This window comes from Rhineura floridana, chromosome 3, assembly GCF_030035675.1.
Source record: "Rhineura floridana isolate rRhiFlo1 chromosome 3, rRhiFlo1.hap2, whole genome shotgun sequence".
Classification (NCBI taxonomy): domain Eukaryota; kingdom Metazoa; phylum Chordata; class Lepidosauria; order Squamata; family Rhineuridae; genus Rhineura; species Rhineura floridana.
The window spans coordinates 227,566,432-227,591,291 of NC_084482.1; the positions used below are offsets into that span (position 1 = coordinate 227,566,432).

The 24,860-nt window shown below is 44.3% G+C and overlaps 1 protein-coding gene across 3 annotated transcripts in view; it reads left to right on the forward strand.

The window, feature by feature from the left end:
* The first annotated feature begins 659 nt into the window (after nt 1–659).
* The window catches only part of LOC133381805 (zinc finger protein 850-like), a 28,585-nt gene continuing 4,384 nt past the window's right edge, over nt 660–24,860 (forward strand). The window contains exons 1-4 of one of the 3 annotated variants that reach the window (XM_061621275.1): nt 660–758; nt 3,287–3,379; nt 4,406–4,587; nt 6,584–6,666. In XM_061621275.1, the coding sequence (XP_061477259.1) occupies nt 4,556–4,587; nt 6,584–6,666 (115 nt within the window). In that variant the 5' untranslated portion in view covers nt 660–758; nt 3,287–3,379; nt 4,406–4,555. Of the gene's footprint in view, nt 759–1,375; nt 1,421–3,286; nt 3,380–4,405; nt 4,588–6,583; nt 6,667–24,860 lie in introns of those variants that run through there. The other 2 variants (XM_061621276.1, XM_061621277.1) reach the window with 2 other exon arrangements.

Sequence of the window (24,860 nt, forward strand, 5' to 3'; positions counted from 1 at the left end):
CTAAGAGGTGGTACACATATGTAATAAATAAATAAATAAGTAAACCAGATTTTGGGGGATTTTATTTTTTTTAGTGTTTTTACCATGTTTATTTGTTTGCCCCTTTGCTCTGTATCAGACACTCGTTTTAAAAGCGGTTTTCTTACTTACTGCTCTGTCTTCTGAGACGTTTTTTGCAAACCAAAGGCCTGTTCACCCGGGAGCTTTTCAAAGTAAATATGTAACTTTTGCCATCGCAATTGATTTGCTAGGTTCACACTCCCCAGCTTCCACTGCGGTTTGTGTGTGTGTGCGTGCGTGCGTGCGTGTGTGTGTGTGTGTGCGTGCGTGCGTGCGTGCGTGTGTTTACAGATATAAGTAATCCTGTTCCAAGTGTAGAAAGACCTTCAGTCGCCTCTCCCTGCTACGGTCACATCGAAGGATGCATGCAGGGGAGAAATCATGGAAATGCTGTTTGCAAAAAGCGCTTTGGCGACAGGGCGTAGTAGGAGCCTCCGCGCCTGCGCCCTGGATTTGCACAAGGGGCAGAGCCTGCGAGACGTTTGCCCAGAGCGCAGCTGGCATTCAGTCCTCCAGCGGTGGAAGGAACTGAGCTCTGTTTCCTAGAGAGGCAGGATGTTGTCATGACAATGGGAGGGACGGAGGGATGGAGACAAGAATGAAGCAGGAAAGCAAACAGGCTTGATTGATTTGCGAGGAGGAGGAGGAGGAGGAGGAAGGAGGCTGGATCGTGGCGAGGACGCAAGACAAAGAGAGAGGTGCAGCAGTGGGGGGGGGCGAAAGGGTCAGGAGTTTGCCTTGGGGGGGTGGAAAGAGTGGGAGATCCTCCCCCCACATCTCCCCCGGGAATTTATGGGGGGGGAGTCGCATGCATGCCACCTAGGGGCAACATTGGGAGCCGAACAGCTGCAGCGCTTCCTTTGCACGATCCTCTTTGAAGCGCCCTCTCCCCAGGAGTGGGGGTGGGAAGAGACGTCCTGGTGCAGAGGAGACCCCCGGGTGTCGGGGCTAGGAAAGCCGGTCTTCCTCACTGGGCTGCTGTGTGAGGACAAAAGGGGAGCAGGAGCAGGTGGCCTGTAAGACCATCCAGTCGAACCCCCAGCTCAGTGCTTACCCTCTCCCCCAAATTTGCACTTTACCTCTTCTTGGGATCTCCTCAATCCCCCCCAATTCTTGTCTGTCTGTCACACACACACACACACACAGAGGGAGAGAGAGAGAGAGAGAGAGAGGGGTTAGGACAATCATCTCCTTGCCTTCCTGACCGTACATCTTCGTTGCTGCTGCTGAAGGTTGGGGAGGGGGAGAGGGGGAGATCCACCTACATTTCCCACTCTGGGGCCCTTGGAGGAAGGTCTGAATAAACATGTGTGGCCAGCAAATAAGCTCATCTCAGTCATCCAAACTGTAGCCCTGCAAGGTAGGCAAGAGTGGTGTCAGCCTCCCGCTTCACCTAAATGGCCATATTGAGAAGTTCTGGATTTGAGCCTAAAGTTTTGCTCTTTTGGGGAATGGCTCAAGGTAAATGCCCTTTCTGCTTACGGCGTTCACAGCCCTCTAGTTTGAAAAACCAGCCGTGGGAACCCTTTCTGGCTCTGCGGGCCAGATCCTTACTGGGCCCTCGCCTCAGGATCCAACTTTCCCACGTGGGCAGAGCCCTTTCAAGCTGGATGCAATGGTCTGTGCAGAAGAGACTGTCTCTTGAGCAGAGGGCATTTTCTTCTTGCAAGGTCCGGTGACCTTTGAGGAGGAGGAGGCAGCAGCTGTGCATTTCACGGAGCAGGAGGAGGTCTGCTGTTGTTCAAACTCCACAGTGGGAATTGCTGCTCCGTTGGCGCTTGGGGGAGCACTCTCTCCCTCTCCCTCCCTCCCTCTGCCCAGTTTATACCTTTGGGGCCTAGGAAGACACGGAGGTGGCAGCTTGCAGAATAAAGGTGGGCACCCCTGTGCTTGCACCAGTCTGTGAGCAGGACTGGTGCCTGCCTGGATCCTGCCCCCACGCATTGGAGTTGAAGTCCTTGCCAGTTCTCAAGACAGCCCTAGTGCAGTTTCTGCAAGAATGTTGCTGTGTTCCGCATATTGTTGTGTGTTTCGGTTGAGGAAGATTCTCTGGAGAAGCTCTCCAAATAGATGCCACTGAAGAAGACTTGCTTCAAGTCGAAACACATTTGGCAAATTATTTGAGATATGTTGTGCATTTTATCTTTGCATTTTATATTTCTGTATTAGCACACCTCTGCCTTTTATTGCTGTGTTGTCGTTGGGAGCGTATGCACATCATGTCTACAAAGCTAGTAGTTCACATCACACTCTGTGTGGTAAATTGCATGTGCATTGGAAATTGGACATTATTCTGTACTCAGCCATAGACTATATTTTCCATCATTCATTTCTACATATATTTTTCAGAATCATACCATGACTTAGAACTTGACTTTATGTGCTTTTGCCTATTTTGTCTAATTCTGCATTTTCATGGTTGGTACGAGAGATGGATTATGGGGAGAAGGGGGTGGGGGGAGAAACACTCTTTCTGACAAATTTCTCACTCCCCCACCCACCACCCCCATTGCTGGAGCCCTTTCGATATGCAAATTATAACAGAATCATAAACTGGAAGTTAAAATTAAGCTGCAATCCCAAACATGCTTGCGTCAAAGTTGACTCCATCAAAATCAATAGGACGTTTTTCAGAGAAAATGCATTTAGGAAGGGAGCATTTATTTATACGCAACACACCATCATTTCCCTTTCAGAGATCCAAACCATATACTCCGGCACTTTTCTGTCTCTTCCCAATGCCAGCACTGATATATGCATGTACATTCTCAACCTACAACACTGAAAAGCTCATGGGAGCATTTCTGGCTACACAAATAGCTTGCGGTGGCTTCACTCTTAATCTCCATGGAGAAAGGTTTCTTCAAGAAGTGTAAATGTGAAGCGCAGCCCTGACTCCTTTTGGGAGGAGGAGGAGGAGGAGGGCGAAGCTGTCAGGGCTGGTTTTCACTCTCTTTGTGACGAGATGATGTTGTCCAAATGAAAACAGCTGGGCTGGCTGAGTTCCACCGTGCCCTCCCCATCAGGCAGTTCAGGTTGGGCGTCATATCCAGTGAGCGCATGTTCCCAAGTGGCAGGCTGACCCTGCTGGGACCATACGGCCCTCTCCTCTTCAAGGGGTGCAGGAGTTAACAAACAATCCCTCCTCTTAGCTGCAAATGGCTTGACTTGGAATGGCTGAATATCTTGTGGTCAAAAGTAATAGTCCTGTCTGTTTCCTTGGAAGAATTGGAGCCCAATTCCTGTTCGGAAGACGGAGAGGAAGAAGGAGAAAGTCTGTTTATCCAAGTCGCCAAAGAAGAGGAGGAGACCTCAGCAGGTCTGTGCTTAGCTGTGCTGCGGAGCCTCTTTTGGTCTGGGAATGGAAGCGTTTTTCCGTTCCTGAGTAATATCATCCGGGGAGAGTCACCCATCAGGCTGTGAGTTCTCCTGGTGGATTTCTGGGATGGTTTTAAAAGGGGCTAAGAAAAATGGCTTCATGCCCAGTCTGTGTATGTTGGAATTACTTTTTAAGATGTTTTTGTTTTAATATATTTTAAACCCTGTTTTTAATTATGTGTTTCAGAATGTTTTGAGTGTTTTGTTTGCCACTGTGGGCTCCTAGTGGGAAGAAGGGTGGGATATAAATCTACATAAATAAATGGAAAAGAAGGCTCTCAGGGGCCACCAGTCCTGATGTTTATGGGCCACCTGCGGAGTCGAGGACAGCAGCAGGAGATGCGCTCTTGCGTTTCTCTCTGGCTTATGGGCCTCTCATGTGTGTCTAGTTGGTGCCTGTGGGCCAGGCTGGCTCCAGGCTTTTTTGGAGGCGGGTGTTGGGGACAGGGTATCAATGCGGCCCTTATTCCCTCCCTTTCCTTCTCAGACCGCACCCCTCCTCCCCCTTGGCCCCAGCCCTTTAATATAAAATAATATGATGACCCCCTAAAAAGAGGAGGGGAACCTTTGGCCCTCCAGATGTTGGTGAACTGCAATTTCCATCAGCTCCTGCAAGGATGGCCATTGATTAGGGGTGATGGGAGTTCAACAACGTCTGGTGAGCCACAGGATCCCCACACCTGGTATAATTTAATCTGCATTTACCAGGGAGGGTGTCCCATTGGACTCATTGGGGCTTAATTCTGTATGGGTGCAACATTTATTGGGGTAATTTACATCCACAGTGGCAAGGGTCCTCACCCTTTTACCTCGATTCTAAATGGGGTTCTCCCTGTCCCACTCCCAGAATTAAAAATAAAAATTCTTCCTCCTCTTAGCTTCGAGGTTGTAGAAATGGTTTGATATGGAATCCCTGACTTTTTATGTTGTGGTTAAAAATAAGCTCTCTTGTCTGTTTCCTTGAAAGAACAAGACCTCGCTTCCTGTAAGGAAGAAGGAGAAAGTCTGTTTATCCAGGTCCCCAAAGAAGAGGAGAAGACCTCAGCAGGATGGTGCTTAGCTGTGCTGTGGAGCCTCTTTTGGTCTGGGGATGGAAGCATTTTTCTGTTCCTGAGTAATGTCATCCAGGGGAGAGTCGTCCATCAGGCGGTGAGTTCTCCTGGTGGACATCTCGGATGGCTTGAAAAAGGAAGCTGGAGAAATGCATGGAAGAGAAGGCTCTCAAGGGCTACAAGTCATGGTGGCTGTAGCCTTCTGTCCTTCTTTTCTTAAGAAGAGGTTTTGTTTTAAAGGTGATTTCGGTGCTTCATCATTTGTTTGCCCCCCTGGATTCCCTTTGGAAGGAAGGACAGGATATAAATTTTATTAGTATTATTAGGACTGATTGTGGGATTCCCATACACATCGATTCAGGCCCTGTGGAAATGCTGGACTAGATAGGCCTTTGGTTTGACCAAGCTCATCGCATATTATAAAGAGGAAGGTTGGCCATCAGGTGGAAGTTCTCCTTCCATCCACTGAGAGATTCCCCAAATTAAAATATCTGGCTTGGCTCCATATCCTGACAGTCTGAAGGAGACCCAGCTAGTTTTGTAGCAGAAAGTAACTTGTGTGTTTCCTGGAAAGAGCTAGGCCTCATTTCCTTTTTGGAAGGAGGAGAAGAAGATCCACTTGTCCAGGGTCTCAAAGAAGAGGAGGTGGAGACATCAGCAGGTAGTGGTGTGGGGCTCTTTCTGGACCTGTAGATTCCCCACCCACTCCTCTTGTTCCTGAATAATGTCATCCAGGGCAGACTGACCCATTAGGCTACATGTTTTTCTCATGGTTTTGCCCTCTCCATTCCTCTGCCACCTAAAAATGACACAACATCTCATTCCTCAGAGTTTCTCTTTATCCACAGACCTTCGGTTGCGAAGGATGAAATGGTCCCATCCCTCCCAGGATTCTGGACAGGACTGTGGACCATTGATCTTAAGAAGAGGCGTCGTGGTAAATTTTGGAACGCAGGAGCCCCAAACATTCAATCCTAAAGCTTCTGTCCCAAACTTGTATATCTGGCACTTAATTTCCAAGTTAAAGACTATTACAATTTGAATCGATAATAGTTGCAGCAGCACCGGATTCTTCTTCCCATTCTCTGTGTTGCGTATAGTCTGGGTTACTCGCTTTCGTTGTCAGGGACTATTTGAACCACAGACTCCTTTTTCTGGTTGTGGATCTTGCAGACTACTTGATAGCTGGTCCTTCCTTTAAGAAAGGGGGCAGACAGTCGAAGAGGGCTTCTTCGTAACTCCTTTTCCAGCTCTTGGATTTTATTTCCTTGAAGCCCAAAGTAAAAGCGAGGCCATGCATGCTCTGCAAGAGGGTCCCCGTCTCGCAGTCATGCAGCTGAGATCTTGCCAGGCTGCAGCTGCCTGAAGCCAAATTCAGAATTACTTGTAAAAATGAGCCCCTCTGAACAAAAGTGAGTCTTGCTTCTCATTAAGCCCTTCATCGAATGGAGCTAGAAGCTTCTCAGCACAGATATTATCTGGCAAAGCCACACAGCTCAGGTTTTGCACAGGTTTTTATATGAACCCTTTTTAAACCCAAGACACATTCTACAGCATATTTACTGGTTTATTTAAAAATTTATACCTCACTTTTTGAGGAAGGCAATGGTAAACCACCTCTGAATACTGCCTAACATGAAAACCCTGTTCATAGGGTCGCCATAAGTCAGGATCGACTTGAAGGCAGTCCATTTCCTTTTCGAGGAACTTCTTCCACACAGCAGCTTACCATTTCCAATAAAAGCCAAACTCCACTGGAAAAATAATGTATATATAAAAAACAGAATATAAGACCTAATAAGGATCATAAAAACAGTAATTAAGAATTCTTTGGGGGGGGACAAAAAGCTTTCAACAAACTTGGAAAGCGTAACAACATCTGGGCTTGTTGTAGTTGAAAGGGCAGAGAACTCCAAAGAACTGGCTCCACAGCACTCAAAGCACATGGCCCGAGTTGCGTGCTGTTGGCAAGGCTTAATTCCTTTGCTTTCGTTCAAAATGTTTTGAGCGTTCAGATTTGATTTGGAATGCCCAAATACTTTGTGGTCAAAAATAACTAATCTTGCCTGATTTCGTTCTTTCTTTTTTTTTAGAGAACCAGACCTCATTTCCTGTTGGGAAGAAGGAGAAGATCCAGTGATGCAGGAACCCAAAGAAGAGGAGGAGACCTCAGCAGGTAGATTTACTTATTTATTATTTAATTTATATCCCGCCCTTCCTCCCAGCAGGAGCCCACATGCTTAGCTGTGTCGTGGGGCCCTTTGAGGAGCTGAAGCTTCTCCCCCCTCGCCCACCCCGTTCCTGTGTAATATCATCCAGAAAAGACTGACCCATCAGGGCACACTTGCTCCTGGCCGCTTTGACCTCCCTTCTCCTCTTCATCCAGCATGTCACAATATTTCCCTCCTTGGAGTTTCTCTACAACAGCAGACCTTTGGTTGTGAAGGCTGAAATGGTCCCCACCCCCACCCCCACCCCCACAGAATGTGGGGCAGGAGGGTGGACTTGAGGCACTGTTATGGGTCAGATCACTCTAGCTGTCTGTCCTTGGGGTTCAGAAAAGCAAAAGGGGACTTTGCTTTATTTTTATTGTCTTTAAAATCTGGAACATATAGACAGTTTTTCAGTTCTATCGTTCTTTCCTCATGTGCCACTTTGCATAATAATTCAACTGTCCCAATTCCTTCACAGAAAATTTCTTGTCCAGTCGCTGTAAGTATCTTTTGTCTGTGACTTTCAAAACTTTTAAACAGGTTTCTATCAATTATAATATGTCAGGTGGATCTTGAGTCAATTAAAAATCTGCTTCTTCTTTATCTGGTGTTTACCTGGGGGCTCCCCTTTTGAAGTCAGGCGTTGCTCTCATCTGCCTCCTATGGCAATTCCTTTGAAAATGTTTTGGAGAGCCACATTCAAAACACACATCCCATCTGTCTTGGCTCTTGTGTGGATTGGGGTGATGACTCATTCCTTTGTCCCTTTCATTTCTGCCTCTAGCGAGGTTTGCCTGTTGCTCTGACACAGCCTGCATTTCCCGCTTTCCCCTAAAGTCCTGATCTCTTAAAGATGATATCAACTGATTTAGGACTTGTTCAGAATTCTCTAATAAGCAGGAAATTAGTTTATGATCCTGATTAAGAGAGCTGAAAAGCAATACTTTCTTTAATTCTTGATCCAAAACTCTGCCACATCTTTCCAATCTAGCTATAAGTTCTGAAAACTTTTCTATATATTTATTCAGACTACCTCTTTCAGTAGTCTCTTTCAGGGAAAATAACTCTTTGTAAAGATATAAGATATGGCTCTTTGTTTTCTTGTCATAGACTCCCTGCAGCTTTTCATAAATTACCTTTACACTGTTGCAACCTGTACACAGATTCAGTGGTTCATCTGATAGAGCAGAAATAAGCAGATTTTACTTTTGCATGCTTACGTCTCCATTAAGCAGTTGCGTCTTCATCATCAGCCAAGGGTTCTCTCTCAGTCAGCATTCCTTCCAACTCTTCTTGTTCCAGGAGGGCTTTAAATTTTAAATCCCATAGTCCGAAGTTATCTTTTTCAAGCCTTGGAACGCGTCTCTCGAGTGATGATACTTCAGCCAACCTTTCTATCTCTGTTCTGCTTTTCTTTCTAACTTAATGTCTCCCTTGTAAGTTACACACAAGCACTTTTAGCTTCAGCTACAACTTGCATTGATTGATTGATTGATTGATTTTATTTCTTAGTCGCCCATCTGGCTGGCCATCCAGCTGCTCTGGGCGATGTACAAAATGAACAAAATAACACAAAATGACACACCAATTAAAATCTAAAAGCAACAGTGGTAAGATCTAGCCCACCCCAAGTGCACTGGCGGGGGCTGATGGGAGTTGTAGTCCAAAGGCACCAAAGCTAAGGAAGGCTATCATAAACACCAGGGCTCCGTTTCCTCCTTTGCAATGCCTGGATTTGGCCTGATCACAGCACCTTACTTGCATTGAATGGGAAGGAGGGGGGCACCGAGACTGCACAGCAACCTCCCCCACTGGCCAACTCTTCCTGCATTCAACTTAGTTTGCTGGGCCCATAACCGTAGTTGCACTGTGCATTTGTGAGTGCTTAATTTCATTTAAAGCCACGCAACAGCAGAAGAGTAACAGCAGATGTTGAAATGCGAGTGTGCCAGCGTGTGCATGCGTTTGCCTAAGAAAGCAGGCTTTTACCCTGCATGAGCATCACTGAGACTTGAGACTTAGTAAGATAAGAAAAACTACTTTATTTAGAGAAATACATTGTAGATAGAAAGGCAAACCTAGTTCTAACTAACTAACTAAGTTGGAGGCATAACGCCCAGGTGTGGGAATCAGCCTCATGGCTTGGGGAGAGCAGAGACAAAGGGATGTTTTTGCACTTGCCAATTTGATCAGCTGTTTTGTGTTTTTTGGTGGCAAAAAAAATTATGTAATTTTTAACATAAATGTTTGTGTAAATCCATGGAAGTTAATGGATAATAGTGATTATAATTACAAAGACAATTACGTAAAATCGGGGGGGGGACTGGAAAAAAACCCCATGTTGATTACAGCCGAGGCTGAAACCAGTGTCAGTCCAAAAAGACAGCAGACTGTTGGATTTGGTCAAAATCCAGTACTAAGTCCGATTTAGCTGATATTCTCCCCCATCTTTAGTTCAGGGTAACACGTGATTGGTACACTAACCTGGAGGTTAAGAAGAAGTAACCTGGAGGTGAACAAGGCTTGTGTCATGGCACATATTCCTCTTTATCACTCTTTCTTCCGAATGTGGAGATTTTGTACAAGGCTTGCAGGAGGTAAATGCATCCTTGTTGCCACCTTTCTCTGCTTCTTCTTTCCTGCCTTATCTATAGCTTGTAGCCCAGGCCAGCACACACCCATTGCGGTGTGCTACTATACTGGGCTAAATTTAATTAACTTTCCCAGCTTTTTGCACTCTAGCCCATCTCCAGATGATGTATCCTGAATGTTTCTGAATGATGGGCTGTGAATAATCTGATCAACATGTGAGTAGAACATAGGGGCACATTTTACACAATAATTCTTAGGGTTATTTCAAACCTGGAGTCCTGTCAAACTAATCTCATCTCTTTTTTTGATCGGGTCACTAGCTTAGTAGATGGTGGAAATGCTGTAGATGTCATCTATCTAGATTTCAGCAAGGCATTTGACAAAGTCCCCCATGACCTTTCGATTAGCAAACTAGTCAGATGCGGACTACATGGAAATATTGTCAGGTGGATTCACAACTGGTTGGAAAACCGTACTCAAAGAGTGGTCGTCGGTGGCTCTGCTTCGGACTGGAAGGAGGTTTCGAGTGGAGTGCCACAGGGTTCTGTCCTGGGGCCGATACTCTTCAACATTTTTATCAATGACTTAGATGACGGGGTGGAGGGAAGCCTTATAAAGTTTGCGGATGATACGAAACTGGGAGGGATAGCTAACACAATGGAAGACAGGAATAAAATCCAAAGGGACCTGGATAGACTAGAAAATTGGGCTGCAATTAATAAAATGAAATTCAATAAAGACAAATGCAGGATTAGGCCACAAAAACAAAATGCATGGGTACAGGATGGGAAATACCCGGCTTAGCAGTAGTGTGTGTGAGAAGGACCTTGGAATTGTAGTGGATCGCAGGTTGGACATGACCCACCAGTGTGATGCTGCGGCAAAAAAGGCAAACGCGGTTTTGTGATTCATAAACAGAGCTATAGTTTCCAGGTCGAGGTAAGTAATAGTCCCACTATATTCTTCATTGGTCAGGCCTCATCTGGAACACTGTGTTCAGTTCTGGGTGCCTCATTGTAAGAAAGATATAGACAAGTTAGAGCGGGTTCAGAAGAGGGCGACGAGGATGATAGCCGGTATGGAGAACAAGTCTTATGAGGAAAGGTTGAAGGAACTTGGCATGTTGAGTCTGGTGAAGAGAAGGCTGAGGGGTGACATGATTGCACTCTTTTAAGTACCTGAAGGGCTGTCACATAGAGGAGGGTACAGATTTGTTCACTGCTGCCCCAAAGGGTAGGACTAGGTCTAATGGTTTTAAGTTGCAGGACCGTAGATTCAGATTGGACATTAGAAGGAACTTCTTGACAGTAAGGGCAGTTCGGCAATGGAACCAACTGCCTAGGGAGGTGGTGGGATCCCCTTTGCTGGATATCTTCAAGCAGAGGCTGGACAGCTATCTGTGGGAGATGCTCTAGCTGTGGATTTCCTGCTGTGAGCAGGGGGTTGGACTCGATGGCCTACAAGGCCCCTTCCAACTCTATGATTCTAACCGGGGCTGGTTACAGGGACCATGCAACTCCCCTGTTACAACAGCTCCACTGGCTGCCAATTTGTTTCCAGTCACAATTCAAAGTGCTGGTTTTGACCTACAAAGCCCTATACGGCTCAGGTCCAGACTATTTGACAGATCGTATCTCCCTACATGAACCTGTCTGGGATTTGAGATCTTCAGGTGAGGCCGTTCTTGTGTTCCCCACACCTTCGCAAGCACATATGACGCGGACACGAGATAGGGCCTTTTCGGTGGCCGCCCCTAGGCTGTGGAACTCCCTTCCAAGTGAGGTGCAATCAGCTCCCTCCTTGCCGTCTTTCCGGTGACAAGTAAAGACTGTTTTATTTCAACGGGCATTTGGGATAGAGAACGACCAGGATTAAGTGTCATAGGTTTCGTGATTACATTATATGATTTTATTATTTTAAATTGTCCGCTATTTTTAACCTAGATTTTATGGTTTTAATTTTTCTCATAGTTTAATTCTTTTTTAATAATATACTCTTTATGTTTTAATGGTGTTGTTTTTAGTTGTAAGCCACTCTGAGTCCTGTTGGAGAAAGAGCCGGGTAGAAATAATGTTTATTATTATTAATATTATTAAGAAGACAATAAGGGATGCTAAAAAAGAATTTGAGGAGCACATTGCTAAGAACATAAAAACCAACAACAAAAAATTCTATAAATAACGTCAAAGCAGAGACCATCTAGGGAGGTGATTGGACCCTTGGATGATAAGGGAGTCAAAGGTGTACTAAAGAACGATAAGGAGATTGCAGAGAAGTTAAATGAATTCTTTGCATCTGTCTTCACAGTGGAAGATATAGGGGAGATCCCTGAACCTGAACTAACATTTGCAGGAAGGGATTCTGAGGAACTGAGGCAAATAGTGGTAACGAGAGAAAAAGTTTAGGCTTAATGGACAATATAAAAACTGACAAATCACCGGGCCCAGATGGCATCTACCCGAGAGTTCTCAAAAAACTCAAATGTGAAATTGCTGATCTGCTAACTAAAATATGTAACTTGTCCCTTGGGTCCTCCTCCGTGCCTGAGGACTGGAAAGTGGCCAATGTAACGCCAATCTTCAAAAAGGGATCCAGAGGGGATCCCGGAAATTACAGGCCAGTTAGCTTAACTTCTGTCCCTGGAAAACTGGTAGAAAGGACTTCCGGGAAGGGTGACTTAGCCTGTGCCTGCTTTTGAGACGGGCTCCTGCCTCAAAAGAAGCTTATTCAGATATATCAGTCAGATTTTTTTTTTTTTTGACTGATTAAACTTCTCCCGGGTAGGGAGAAACGAAGAGATTAACCTCAAAGCCTATTTTTGTTGGGACGACCAGATCTCATTAATTTATGGGACGAGGTCCAGCCGACGAAGGTGGGACGGATTTTCAACAACAAGCTCTATCTGATAAAGCGAACGTTCATCTTATCTTCTAAGAGAGAACGCACTAACAGGCAAGCACCCTTCTTTCTATATTTTTCTTTTACTTGACTTAAATTGTTGCTGTTTAAAAGAGATTTGCCAGATTGATCGGTTTTTGACATCTCACTGGGGAGCCATAACTTCTCTCTGCTACTCACTAATTAATAGCTTATCTCTGTTTTTGTTGCAAAAAGCTGTCCTGGATTTGCATTCTAAAGATATACACAGAAGAGGGATTTCTATTCCAGATTTTTATTTTGAAGAATATTATATTGTCTGAGACTACTCTCTTTTTGGTGTATTTTATTTTGACGAATCTGTTTCCTGACGACCGCCATTAATTGTTTCGATCCTGGGAACTGCATTTTGTTTACTTAAGCATGGAGAGATAAGGCTGTCTGCTCTGTTTATACTGTGATGTCACCAAGTTTGGAGTATTAACCCAATTGTTGCTGAAATAAGAAGTGGTTTTCCTATATTTTTCTTTTAAAATGGCAATTAAGAAAGTGGCTGAGAATCTGGAAATAACTATGTTTCAGAAAATAATGGATGAGATTGAGATAACGAAACAAAACCTGCGACAGGGTTGTAAGGAGCTGAAAATTGAATTGAGTAAAATGAAGCAGGAGATTAAAGATATAGGGGTCCCTGTGAGAGAGGTGACCCTGGAGATTGGAACAAACGTGGAACAGGAAAAAGATTTGGAGTCTATGGACTTTAGAAACAAAATCTATTGTTTGGAGACACAGGAGATTAAAGACATAGGGGTCCTTGTGAGAGAGGAGACCCTGGAGACTGGAACAGGGGTCCCTGTGAGAGAGGAGACCCTGGAGACTGGAACAGGGGTCCCTGTGAGAGAGGAGATCCCGGAGATTGGAACAAACGTGGAACAGGAACAAGATTTGGAGTCTATGGACTTTAGAAATAAAATCTATTGTTTGGAACTCAATGTTATCTCTGAAGAAATTAATGAAGATTCTAGAGATAAAGTTATCAATGGCATGGATAATCTTCTGGACTGGAATGATGTGATGGAGCCCAATATAGAGAAAATCTATGGAATTAACTGCAGCCATGTGACAATGGAAAAACTTTCAAGAGATGACCCAGTGTATTTTGAAAAAAAGAACAGAGATATGATTTTACAGCAGTATTTCAGCAACCTATTCAGAATGGATGGCAAGAAAATATTTGGGATAGAGGTAATTCCCATCAGACTCTTACTATATGACTATGGCTTTGACAGCAAGATTATTATGGAATACTGATAATGGAAGATTGGATACTGAAATTACTGGACTTAACAAGACTACTGAAGATGGAAGATGGAAAATGGAACTAATAGGGATAATAGAACAATGGCTACTGAAATTACTGAACCTAACAGATTCTGATGTGATGGATTAATTGAAATGTTTATTTTGACTATGGTTATGACAATAAGATTATCATAATTAGTAATGAGATGGATTAATCGATATGCTTATCTGGAAAAAAAAAATTGATAGATATATTTCTTAAAGAATTGAAACCTCTCTTTGACTTTTTGTGGAAAGAATAAAGTAATGTTTATGAGATTTGATGATTAAGTAAGATAACTACTGGAGGAAAGTGATTTTATAATATGACTTAAGAGACAGGATTGTTATATATTATAGACTTATAACTGATTTGATCTTTGACAAATGGGAAGTCAATATTTTACTCTTTATTTTTTATTTTTGTTTTTTTTTTCTTTTTTTTCTTTTTGTTTAACTATTTTTGATTTTGTTTTTTGTCTTTGAATGTTTTATGATTTCGTCTTGTATGTTTTATGAAAATCTGAATAAAAATTATTGAAAAAAAAAAAGAAAACTGGTAGAAAGTATTATTAAAGCTAGATTAACTAAGCACATAGAAGAACAAGCCTTGCTGAAGCACAGCCAGCATGGCTTCTGCAAGGGAAAGTCCTGTCTCAGTAACCTATTAGAATTCTTTGAGAGTGTCAACAAGCATATAGATAGAGGTGATCCAGTGGACATAGTGTACTTAGACTTTCAAAAAGCGTTTGACAAGGTACCTCACCAAAGGCTTCTGAGGAAGCTTAGCAGTCATGGAATAAGAGGAGAGGTCCTCTTGTGGATAAATAATTGGTTAAGAAGCAGAAAGCAGAGAGTAGGAATAAACGGACAGTTCTCCCAATGAAGGGCTGTAGAAAGTGGAGTCTCTCAAGGATCGGTCTTGGGACCTGTACTTTTCAACTTGTTCATTAATGACCTAGAATTAGGAGTGAGCAGTGAAGTGGCCAAGTTTGCTGATGATACTAAATTGTTCAGGGTTGTTAAAACAAAAAGGGATTGCGAAGAGCTCCAAAAAGACCTCTCCAAACTGCATAAATGGGCGGAAAAATGGCAAATGCAATTCAATATAAACAAGTGTAAAATTATGCATATTCGAGCAAAAAATCTTAATCTCCCATATACGTTCATTAGGTCTGAACTGGCATTGACAGACCAGGAGAGAGACCTCAGGGTTGTAGTGGACAGCACGATGAAAATGTCGACCCAGTGTGCGGCAGCTGTGAAAAAGGCAAATTCCATGCTAGGGATAATTAGGAAAGGTATTGAAAATAAAACAGCCGATATCATAATGCCGTTGTATAAATCTATGGTGCGGCCGCATTTGGAATACTGTGTACAGTTCTGGTCGCCTCATCTCAGAAAGGATATTATAGAGTTGGAAAAGGTTCAGAAGAGGGCAACCAGAATGATCAAGGGGATGGAGCGACTCCCTTACGAGGAAAGGTTGCAGCTTTTGGGACTTTTTAGTTTAGTGAAAAGGCGGGTCAGAGGAGACATGATAGAAGTGTATAAAATTATGCATGGCATTGAGAAAGTGGATAGAGAAAAGTTCTTCTCCCTCTCTCATAATACTAGAACTCGTGGACATTCAAAGAAGCTGAATGTTGGAAGATTCAGGACCGACAAAAGGAAGTACTTCTTTACTCAGCGCATAGTTAAACGATGGAATTTGCTCCCACAAGATGCAGTAATGGCCACCAGCTTGGAGGGCTTTAAAAGAAGATTAGACCAATTCATGGAGGACAGGGCTATCAATGGCTACTAGCCATGATGGCTGTGCTCTGCCACCCTTGTCAGAGGCAGCATGCTTCTGAAAACCAGTTGCCGGAAGCCTCAGGAGGGGAGAGTGTTCTTGCACTTGGGTCCTGCTTGCAGGCTTCCCCCAGGCACCTGGTTGGCCACTGTGAGAACAGGATGCTGGGCTAAATGGGCCACTGGCCTGATCCAGCAGGCTCTTCTTATGTTCTTATGGTCTGTTGGCACTTTTGCATACTGAAGGAACTGTAATGGGCACCGCTTATGCGGAGCAACTGTGCATGCATCCACCCTAAAAGGCTTCTTTCAAGTCTAATTTTAGTAGGGGAGGGGCTGGAGGAAACGTGATCATGTGGGCACCATGAAAGGCCTCTGTGGGCACATGTGTGCCTCTGGGTTCCACACTGGCAACACGTGGTATAGAGCAAGATAAGATAAAGAACATTACAGATGCAGGTACAATTAGTGTATCGGAGATGAGAATATAAATGCAATGCAGTAGTGAGCAGTCACAGCAACACATTAAAAAACCACCCCAAGAACAATTTCTGGGACAATAAAAGTGGATGATTGTTTCGCCAGCTACTTCGTGGACTCCTCTGCAATTTTGCCACCAGTAGGGAAACTCTGAGCATTTAAGATAATTTACTGGCCTGCCTGGCAAAGGGCCAGTTAGTTGTTCATGCACTGCAGAAGAAAATTGGGGCAGGGGGGAGAAGAAACAGAAAGAGAGTTGCTATGCCCTTGATAGGACTTCTTTTGTAGTCTTTTCAACTCGAATAATAACCCTCTATTGGAAAACCTATATAATAGACCAACATTTACATTGTAGCTCTGGATCCTGGCATGTTAGGTCAATGCTGCCTCTCTGTCCATGAGAGGACAGGCATTTGCAGAAAACTCCTTTTCTTAGGTCCAAGGCTCCCCCCAATGTGGATTGAATTTCAGTTGAGTTCAATCTTGGAACTTATTCCTCCTCCTAGTTTTCTCACTGGCCAATTATGAATGACCACTTGGAGTTCATCCGGAGGTCTCTCCCTGGATAAGCTCCTTTTTTAAAAATAGGGATTGAAATTGCTCTTTTTCCCTGTATTTTCTTTGTTTTGGGGGAGATTTGATAACCCTCCATACTCCACAGTTCCCCCCGGACTATCGCTGTACCAGGCAGGTGGACAGTCAACGTATTGTATCCAAACCTTCTGCGGATAACGTATTGGAGAAGAGGCCTTGTCTGAGTATTTATCTACTATTAACAGCCTTGGATCAGAAGGTGTAAGGTTTAAATGAAAGAAGCATTATCGGTACTAAGTGCTTGCTTGTTACAGCGGGCATGAGGGGAAATTTCTGAGTTCATTTTCCGATCTTCAAATACGTCGTTTAGTTGTCTGAGAAGCTATAGTCAGGATTCCCAAGTCTACGAGACCAACTAATGTTCCAATAGTGGCTTTCAAACCAGATACTTCCTGCTGCAACTTACCCATTTTGTAAAACATTCTTTCTGCAGTCTGCTTAGATAAAAAGCATTGATCTCGTAAAAGCCCCCACAAAGAGGGAGCTTCTTCCTGTTTCTCCTAAATCGGGCTTACCTATGCTTTTCTTGAGAATGTTTCATATTTCTTTACATGCAGAATAGGGGATTTGCCTAGGTGATGAGGCATTGCCTTCTCTCAGGTCTGGGTCAATAGACCAATTTGTTGGGCCTTCACTAAAGGAGTGCATGTCTGACTTTCTTCTATGGACTGTGTTATCTCCTGCCCCAGTTGTGACACAGACACTATCTAGGAAGCCCAAGCTCTCCGTAGATGGCAATCCTGGGATTTCTTGGTCCGTCCACTGCTCTTTTGCTCTTGACTCATTTCCTTTACCTTATTTTTGCTCACAGTAGTCTAAAATTGATTTTTGAACTAAGTGAGATGGTCAACTATGTGGCAATGCGATACTGAGCACGTGTAGTAACTGTATTAAAACTGGAGACTAATCTAGTCTTCAGTGAGTAAAACTATGGTCAAACAACTCTGTTTTCAATAACTGAAATTGAATACTTCAAAGCCTCTCCGTGTTTGCTGCTATTATATGAGTATTTAGGCTAGCTAGACAGACTACCAGGCAGCATGGTGGTAAATAATAATCAATACCTGTCTATGTGGGCTGGGTTTTAGTCTGTTCAGCTGTGAGAAGATCTTTTAGGGAAACAAGAGTCTTTCCAACTCCAAGAAATGTAGATGTTTCCTGCTCCAAGGGTTTCGCTCCTCCAGACGCCAGCGTGAACCGGTTCCTAACTTATCTCTCCGGTTCCCCTCCTCTTCTTTTCAAGATAAATCCCGTAAAATGCAATGCTACGGTTCAAGGTTCAGAGTATTCAGGAGCCCAGCAAAGGTAGAGGAGTCACCCAGCTCCTGTGAGAATTGCACTCCTATTAGACAGCTCACAACCGCAGAAATGTAAAATTGAGATAGGAGCAAAACAAATACTAAACTGGCTCTGCCGCCATCTTGTCCTCCACCCTCAACCAAAGTGTATTATGGGCCTTCCCTGGTGGGAGAGGGAGCTTTGGAGCAATAGTGTCCACTGCCCAGGTCACCTCCGTATTCCAGAGATTGACCAGGGCTTCAGCAGTGTCGCCAGCCATGCTGGGAATATCCCCTAGAACATTCCAGAAACCTTCTGGATCCATGAGTCTCCGGGGGCAGACCATCTTAATCAGCTTTCACCCCTGCGAACGTTACCAGGGGACAAAGTCTAAACCTTGTCAGGTGGTGATTTGTCCATGACAATGGAGTCACTAAGAACTCCTCCAGCCTGAGATCACCTTCTTCCTGTCCCGAACAGAACACATGACCAATTGTGTGTCATGCCACAGCCATTGGTCCAGATGATTTATTTATTTATTTAATTTGAATCCCACCTTTCCTCCCAGCAGGAGCCCAGGGCGGCAAACAAAGCACTAAAACACTTTAAAACATCATAAAAACAGATCTTAAAATACATTAACAAATCAGCATTAAAAACATTTTAAAAAACGATATTAGAGACAGCCCCATGGTTGTCATGGCAGCCGTGAAGCCCTGAGCTGCACCTGTGAGTCTAACCTCAGCATGTATGTTGAAGTCACCCAGGACCATCAACTTGGGGAACCGCAACACCGATGCGGACACCAGCTCCACAAGGGAGACTTCTGGGCAGTGGGGTGGCCGGTACTCCAACAGAATCCCCACTCTTGTCTCCCTGACCCAACGCCAGGCACACACACACACAGCTGGAGGTGTCAGGGACAGGGTACCTGGCGGGGGAGATAGATTCCCTGCAGGCAATTACGACCCCACCTCCCCATCCCCTGGATCTAGACTGCTGGAGTGCCACAAAACCTGGTGGGCAGAGCTGGGAGAGACCTACTCCGCCTTGGTCATTTAGGCAGGTTTCTGTAATGCAAGCAAGGTCGGCGCATTCATCCAGGATTAAGTCCTGAATGAAAGTGGTTTCCTTACTCACTGACTTTGCCTTCATCAGCAGGACAGTAAGATCCAGGGAGTTCCCAGCATAGCTACCAGTGTCCCAAAGGTTGGAAGGGGGACCGGAAGGGATGCAAGCATGAACTCGTGTCTTATATCCCTTCCCCTGGCACAGCCAATCTGCCTCCCACCGTACGTCCCCTGCCCAATAATGGCAGGCCCCTGACTACTCCCATGCGCCCTGTATTTGTGCTTCTTCAAAGTCCAGAGCACCTTTGATACCCTGCCCAATATTACCTCCATGGCAGGCCTCTGAATACTCCTACCCTGGCACAGGTTAAAAGAAGCCAGACTCAGAGGGGGGGAGCCTTGGCTAGACATGGCTCTTATGAGGGGAAGCTCTCTTCCCCACCCTCTGGCAGTTGTCTTCTCCCTTCAGAGCCCCAACTGGCTTAAGCTGGCACCCGGGCCTTGCAGGGAGTAGCAATTGAAACCCAAGGAAGCCTGCAGATCCAGTTGTGCAGGAGGCCACAGCAGCAACAGGGGTAGGTTCTGCTGGGTTTCTCTCAACTTATGTTGACCCTCAGAATCAGCGACCTCCAAGAGCATCTGTCATGAACCACCCTGTTCAGATCTTGTAAGTTCAGGTTTGGGGCATCACTCACTATGAAAGAGGTTTCTGATGGGAAAAGGATTTCTTAGATAATGACACATTTGTTGTTGTTATGTGCCTTCAAGTGGATTATGACTTATGGCAACCCTATGAATCAGCAACCTCCAAGAGCATCTGTCATGAACCACCCTGTTCAGATCTTGTACGTTCAGGTCTGTGGCTTCCTTTATGGAATCAATCCATCTCTTGTTTGGCCTTCCTCTTTTTCTACTCCCTTCTGTTTTTCCCAGCATTATTGTCTTTTCTAGTGAGTAATGTCTTCTCATTATGTGTCTAAAGTGTCATGGAAACCTGAATTCAAGATGGTTGTGTAGCAAAGAATTGAGGGGTTTTCTTTGTTAATGTGGGATCTTAGCAGGTTAACATTTGGTTTCTGTATTAGAGCTATGAGTTGTCAGTTTTATTTCCCAGCTTTGGGTAATCAGAGGCCCACCCTAACACCCCCTTATCAGTAGAAGCTGGGCAAGGTCATAAAGTCTGGGAAGCTTTAGGGAGGCTGTTCCATTTGGCCGGTGATTGATGGGCCCTTAATCCATGAAGAAATTTCCTGATTGGTTAATTGGATCCGGCCTGTTGCTGGGCAGTTTGCCCTAAGTATGGGGCTCAAACGTTAGCTTTCGTTCATCTCCTGGATCCCATCATGCCTACTTGATGTTGCCTGCTGAGCTTCCATTTTGCATCAACTATCCTGACTGTTCCTCTCTCTGAGGAGAGGGGGGCTGTGCAACTGTCTATCTGTGTGTAAGTATTAGAATAGTAGAGTTGGAAGGGTCCTATAAGGCCATCAAGTCCACCCCCCTGTGCAATGCAGAAATCCACATCAAATCATTCCCGATAGATGGCTGTCCAGTTGTCTCTTGAATGCCTCCAGTGTCGGAGAGCCCACTACCTGTCTAGGTCATTGGTTCCAATGTGATATGGCTCTAATAGTTAGGAAGTTTTTCCTGATGTTCAGTCAAAATCTAGCTTCCTGCAACTTGAGCCCATTATTCCATGTCCTGCACTCTGGGACGATCGAGAAGAGATCCCGGCCTTCCTCTGTGTGACAACCTTTCAAGTACTTGAAGAGTGCTATCATATCATAAGTGTAGAACTTTGCATTTATCCATGTTGAATTTCATTCTGTTTTCAGCCCAATGCTCCAGCCTATTAAGGTCCTTTGAATTTTCTTTCTGTCTTCCGTGGTATTAGCTATGCCCCCCAATTTTGTATCATCTGCAAATTGGATAAGCATGCTCTGTACCTCCTCATCCAAGTCGTTAATAAAAAGGTTGAAGAGTGCTGGACCCAGGACCGAGCCCTGTGATACCCCACTTGTTACTTCTGTCCAGTTTGAAAAGGAACCATTGATAAGCACTCTTTGAGAACGATTCTGGAACCAACTGTGCTTTACCTTGCCCCTTTTGAGTGTTGAGATTAAGGAACTATTTTGCTGCTGTAACTGTGCACCTCTTTTATTCTTTAATTATTTCTATTTACCAGTGTGAGTTCATTCAGGAGAGGGTTGGCTTTGAACAGGTACCTTGGCCACTGACCACGACTACTGTGTGAATTGGGTATTTTGTTTAAAGGCTTCAGAGCAAGGAGTTCCTGTTTGGCTCTTGCTGTCTGTAATCCTTGGCAAGTTTTCTGGGCTCCGAGTTTCCCCTTGGCTCAGGGTAGTTAAACAGTATTAAGGGTGGTGGCTGTCTACTACACTGCAGGGCTGTTATGAGCGGGCACAGCCTTGGAAGAGCAGGATATTTTGCCAGAGTCAATTTGCTTGAGTGGGGAATTTGCTTCTGGGATGGTGGAGGGTGTCCTGGGAGAGCTCCCTGTTGACGTGTGTGCGTTGTTGCGTGAAACAGCATACATTACGTTGGAGTTAAGTTGAGCAAGAAACTTCTTCAGAGCATTAGATCATGTTAAGAGTCTTTATTAAGACATTATGCCCTAAGGCTTAAGAGTAAATACATGTAGAGTTTCTTCAATCACCCCCCTTCTGGTACATCTCTCTCCAAATGTAAACACAGAAGAGAACCTCTCAGTTCAGAGGCAATACACAGAAGACAAGCCTCACAGATAGCTGCTAGAACTTTTCCCAGTCTATCGCGATGGTTACCATAGCAACGGCCTTGGCAGTCCATTCCCAGACTGGGCAAAGCCATAACTCCCCCTAGTTACAGTTTTGCAGACTTGATGGAAAACAGACTCAGTGACAGTGCGGTTCAATGGTCAACAATACCCTGCAGGGCTGTTGTGAGTGGGCACAGCCGGTTGTGAGCGGGCACAGGATATTTTGCCAGACTCAATTTCCCTGGGTGGGAAATTGGCTTCTGGAATGGTGGAGGGTGTCCTGGGACAGCTCCTGTCCATCACTGAAAGTATGATAATGTCAGTTTCATCATTTTAGCGTCTAGTGATAGTTCTGGTTTAAATTGTTCTAACACCCAATTATTTGTCTTTTTTGCGGTCCATGGTACCCGCAAAGCTCTACTCCCAACACCACATTTCAAATGAGTTGATTTTTCTTTTCATTGTCCAACTTTCACATCCATACATAGAGATCGGGAATACCGTGGTCTGAAAGATCTTGACTTTGGTGTTCCGTGATGCATCTTTGCATTTGGGATCTATTCTCATAGCTACCCTACCCAGTCCAAGACTTCTTCTGATTTCTTGACTATTGTCTCCATTTTGGTTAATAACTGTGCCAAGGTATTAATAATACCTTGACAACTTCAGTGTCCTCATTGCCAACTTTAAAGTTTTATAAATCTTCTGTTGTCAGTACTTTAGTCTTCTTGACGTTCAGCTGCAGTCCTGCTTTTGTGCTTTTCCCTTTAACTTTCATCAGCATTCACAGAGCTTGGAAAAGTTACTTTTTTGAACTACAACTCCCATCAGCCCCAGCCAGCATGGCCACTGGATTGGGCTGATGGGAGTTGTAGTTCAAAAAAGTAACTTTTCCAAGCTCTGAGCATTCATTTCAAATTCATTTCTGGTAGTAGTATGGTATCGTCTGCATATCTTAATTTTTTTATATTTCTCCCTCCAATTTTAACATCTCCTTCATCTTGGACCAATCCTGCTTTCCGTATGATATGTTCTGCATATAGATTAAACAAATAGGGTGATAAAATACACCCGTCTCACACCCTTTCCGATGGGAAACCAATTGGTTTCTCCATATTCTGTCCTTACTGTAGCCTCTTGTGCAGAGTATAGGTTGCGCATCAGGACAATCAGATGCTGTGGCACCCCCATTTCTTTTAAAGCATTCCACAGTTTTTCATGATCTACACAATCTAAGGCTTTGCTGTAATCTATAAAGCACAGGGTGATTTTCTTCTGATGTCCAATGGTCTGTTCCATTATCCAACTTATGTTTGCGATACGACTTGTGGTACCGCTTCCCTTTCTAAATCCAGCTTGGACATCTGGCACTTCTCGCTCCATATATGGTAAGAGTCTTTACATTACTTGCATGGCATATTAAGGCAATAGTTTCAAAATTACTGCATCCCCTGGAATCCCCTTTCTTTGGAGTTGGGATGTATATTGAACGCTTCCAGTCTGTGGGCCATTGTTTTCTTTTCCATATTTGTTGACAAACATTTATCAAAATTTGGACACATTCAGTATCAGTAGCTTGTAGCAACTCTATTGGTATGCCATCTGTTCCTAGTGATTGTTTCTTCCAAGTATTTTAAGAGCAGCTTTCACCTCACATTCTAAATTTTCTGGTTCTTCATCATATGGTTCCTCCGCGAATGAATCTGTCATCCTTGCATCTCATTTATAGAGTTCTTCAGTGTACTGCTTCCATCTTCCTTTTATTTTATTTCAGTCACTCAGTGTGTTCCCCTGTTGATTATTCAACATCTCTACTCTTGGTCTAAATTTTCCTTTAATTTCTTCCTGTACTTCTGCATAAAATATCTCAATTTCCTCTTCTTCTGTGTTTGCCATTGGAGCATAGATTGAGATGATGGTTATGTTGATAGTTGTTGTTGTTATGTGCCTTCAAGTCAATCACGACTTATGGCAACCCTATGAATCAGTGACCTCCAGAGGCATCTGTCATGAACCACCCTGTTCAGTTCCTTCTCAAAGAGTTGTCCCCCTACGGTCACTTGCCCTCAGTACCCCAAGGGGGGTTCTTTGCTTCCAAGAACAGTCCCAACTCCTTTGGGTCTCTGCTTCCCAGGCAAAACTCACCCTCCTCCAGGAGTAATGTTACAGTAGTACTGCCACCACCCCTTCTCTTCCTGATTCCTTTCTCTGAGGAAGAGGATCTCAGAGAGCCCTGTGAGTTCTAAAGGGGTTAACCCTTGTTAATCAACAGTAATCAGTAGCATCCAGAGGTCAGACTAGATTTAGAATCATTAGTTTCAAGTCAATACACACCATCTATAAAAGAGTAGTTTATTTAAAAGAAAATAGAAGTATATGCAAAAGAGAACAGCAATTGTTTCCTTAAAGCCAATCACCCTCAGCTGGGCTACATGAGATACATTGGCATAACAAAGGCGAAAGGTTCAATACGGACAAAAGAAAATAAACAAGAGCTTGACTGAACATGCATCTTTCATTTTTATGGAGTTTATGTGTCAACAAGGGGGGAGTGATCCATGCCTTTGAAGATAAGGGGGCTAGACAGCATCTGTCTCGTGTTGCAGGTAACAGGGGACTAACATATTTGGAGGGAGGAAGGGGATGCAAGCTGTCCTCTGGGCATCTATTTTAATTCACTCACACCAACTATTGTAATGTTGATGCATTCTATTTCTTGCTTGAAAATTTCTAACTTTCCCTGGTTCATGCTTCTCACATTCTGCATTCCTCTTGTGTGTGTCGCACAACTCCGGACTCTTCTGTTGCATCTGTGCGCATCAGCCTCTGGGCTTCCTTTTGGCTTTGACCCAGCTGCATCATTAGTCACAGCACTACTCGTACTTGTCCATTCTTCTTCCCCAGTAGCTCGGTGAGTGCCTTCTGTCCTGGGGGTCTCATCTTCCAGCAGTATCTCATGTTGAAGGTAACAGGGGGCTAACATTTAGGGAGGGAGGGAGGGGATGTGAGCTGTCCTCTGGGCAGTGGAAAGGGCCATGTTCCTGTCGGACAGGATCCATCCTAGCTTTGTAAATTCCAGCTGTACATAAGCACTGGGCTGTCAACTTTAAATGGAGGAACAGGAGCTAACCAGCTCCTGGCGCTATTGGATGAAACCGATTATCTAGATCCATTTCAATCGGGTTTCAGGCCTGGTTTCGGCACTGAGATGGCCTTGATCGCCCTGTTTGATGACCTATGTCGGGAGAGAGACAGAGGGAGTGTAACTCTGTTGATTCTCCTTGATCTCTCAGCACCTTTTGATACCATCGACCATGGTATCCTTCTGGAGAGGCTTGCGGAGTTGGGAGTTGGAGGCACTGCTTGGCAGTGG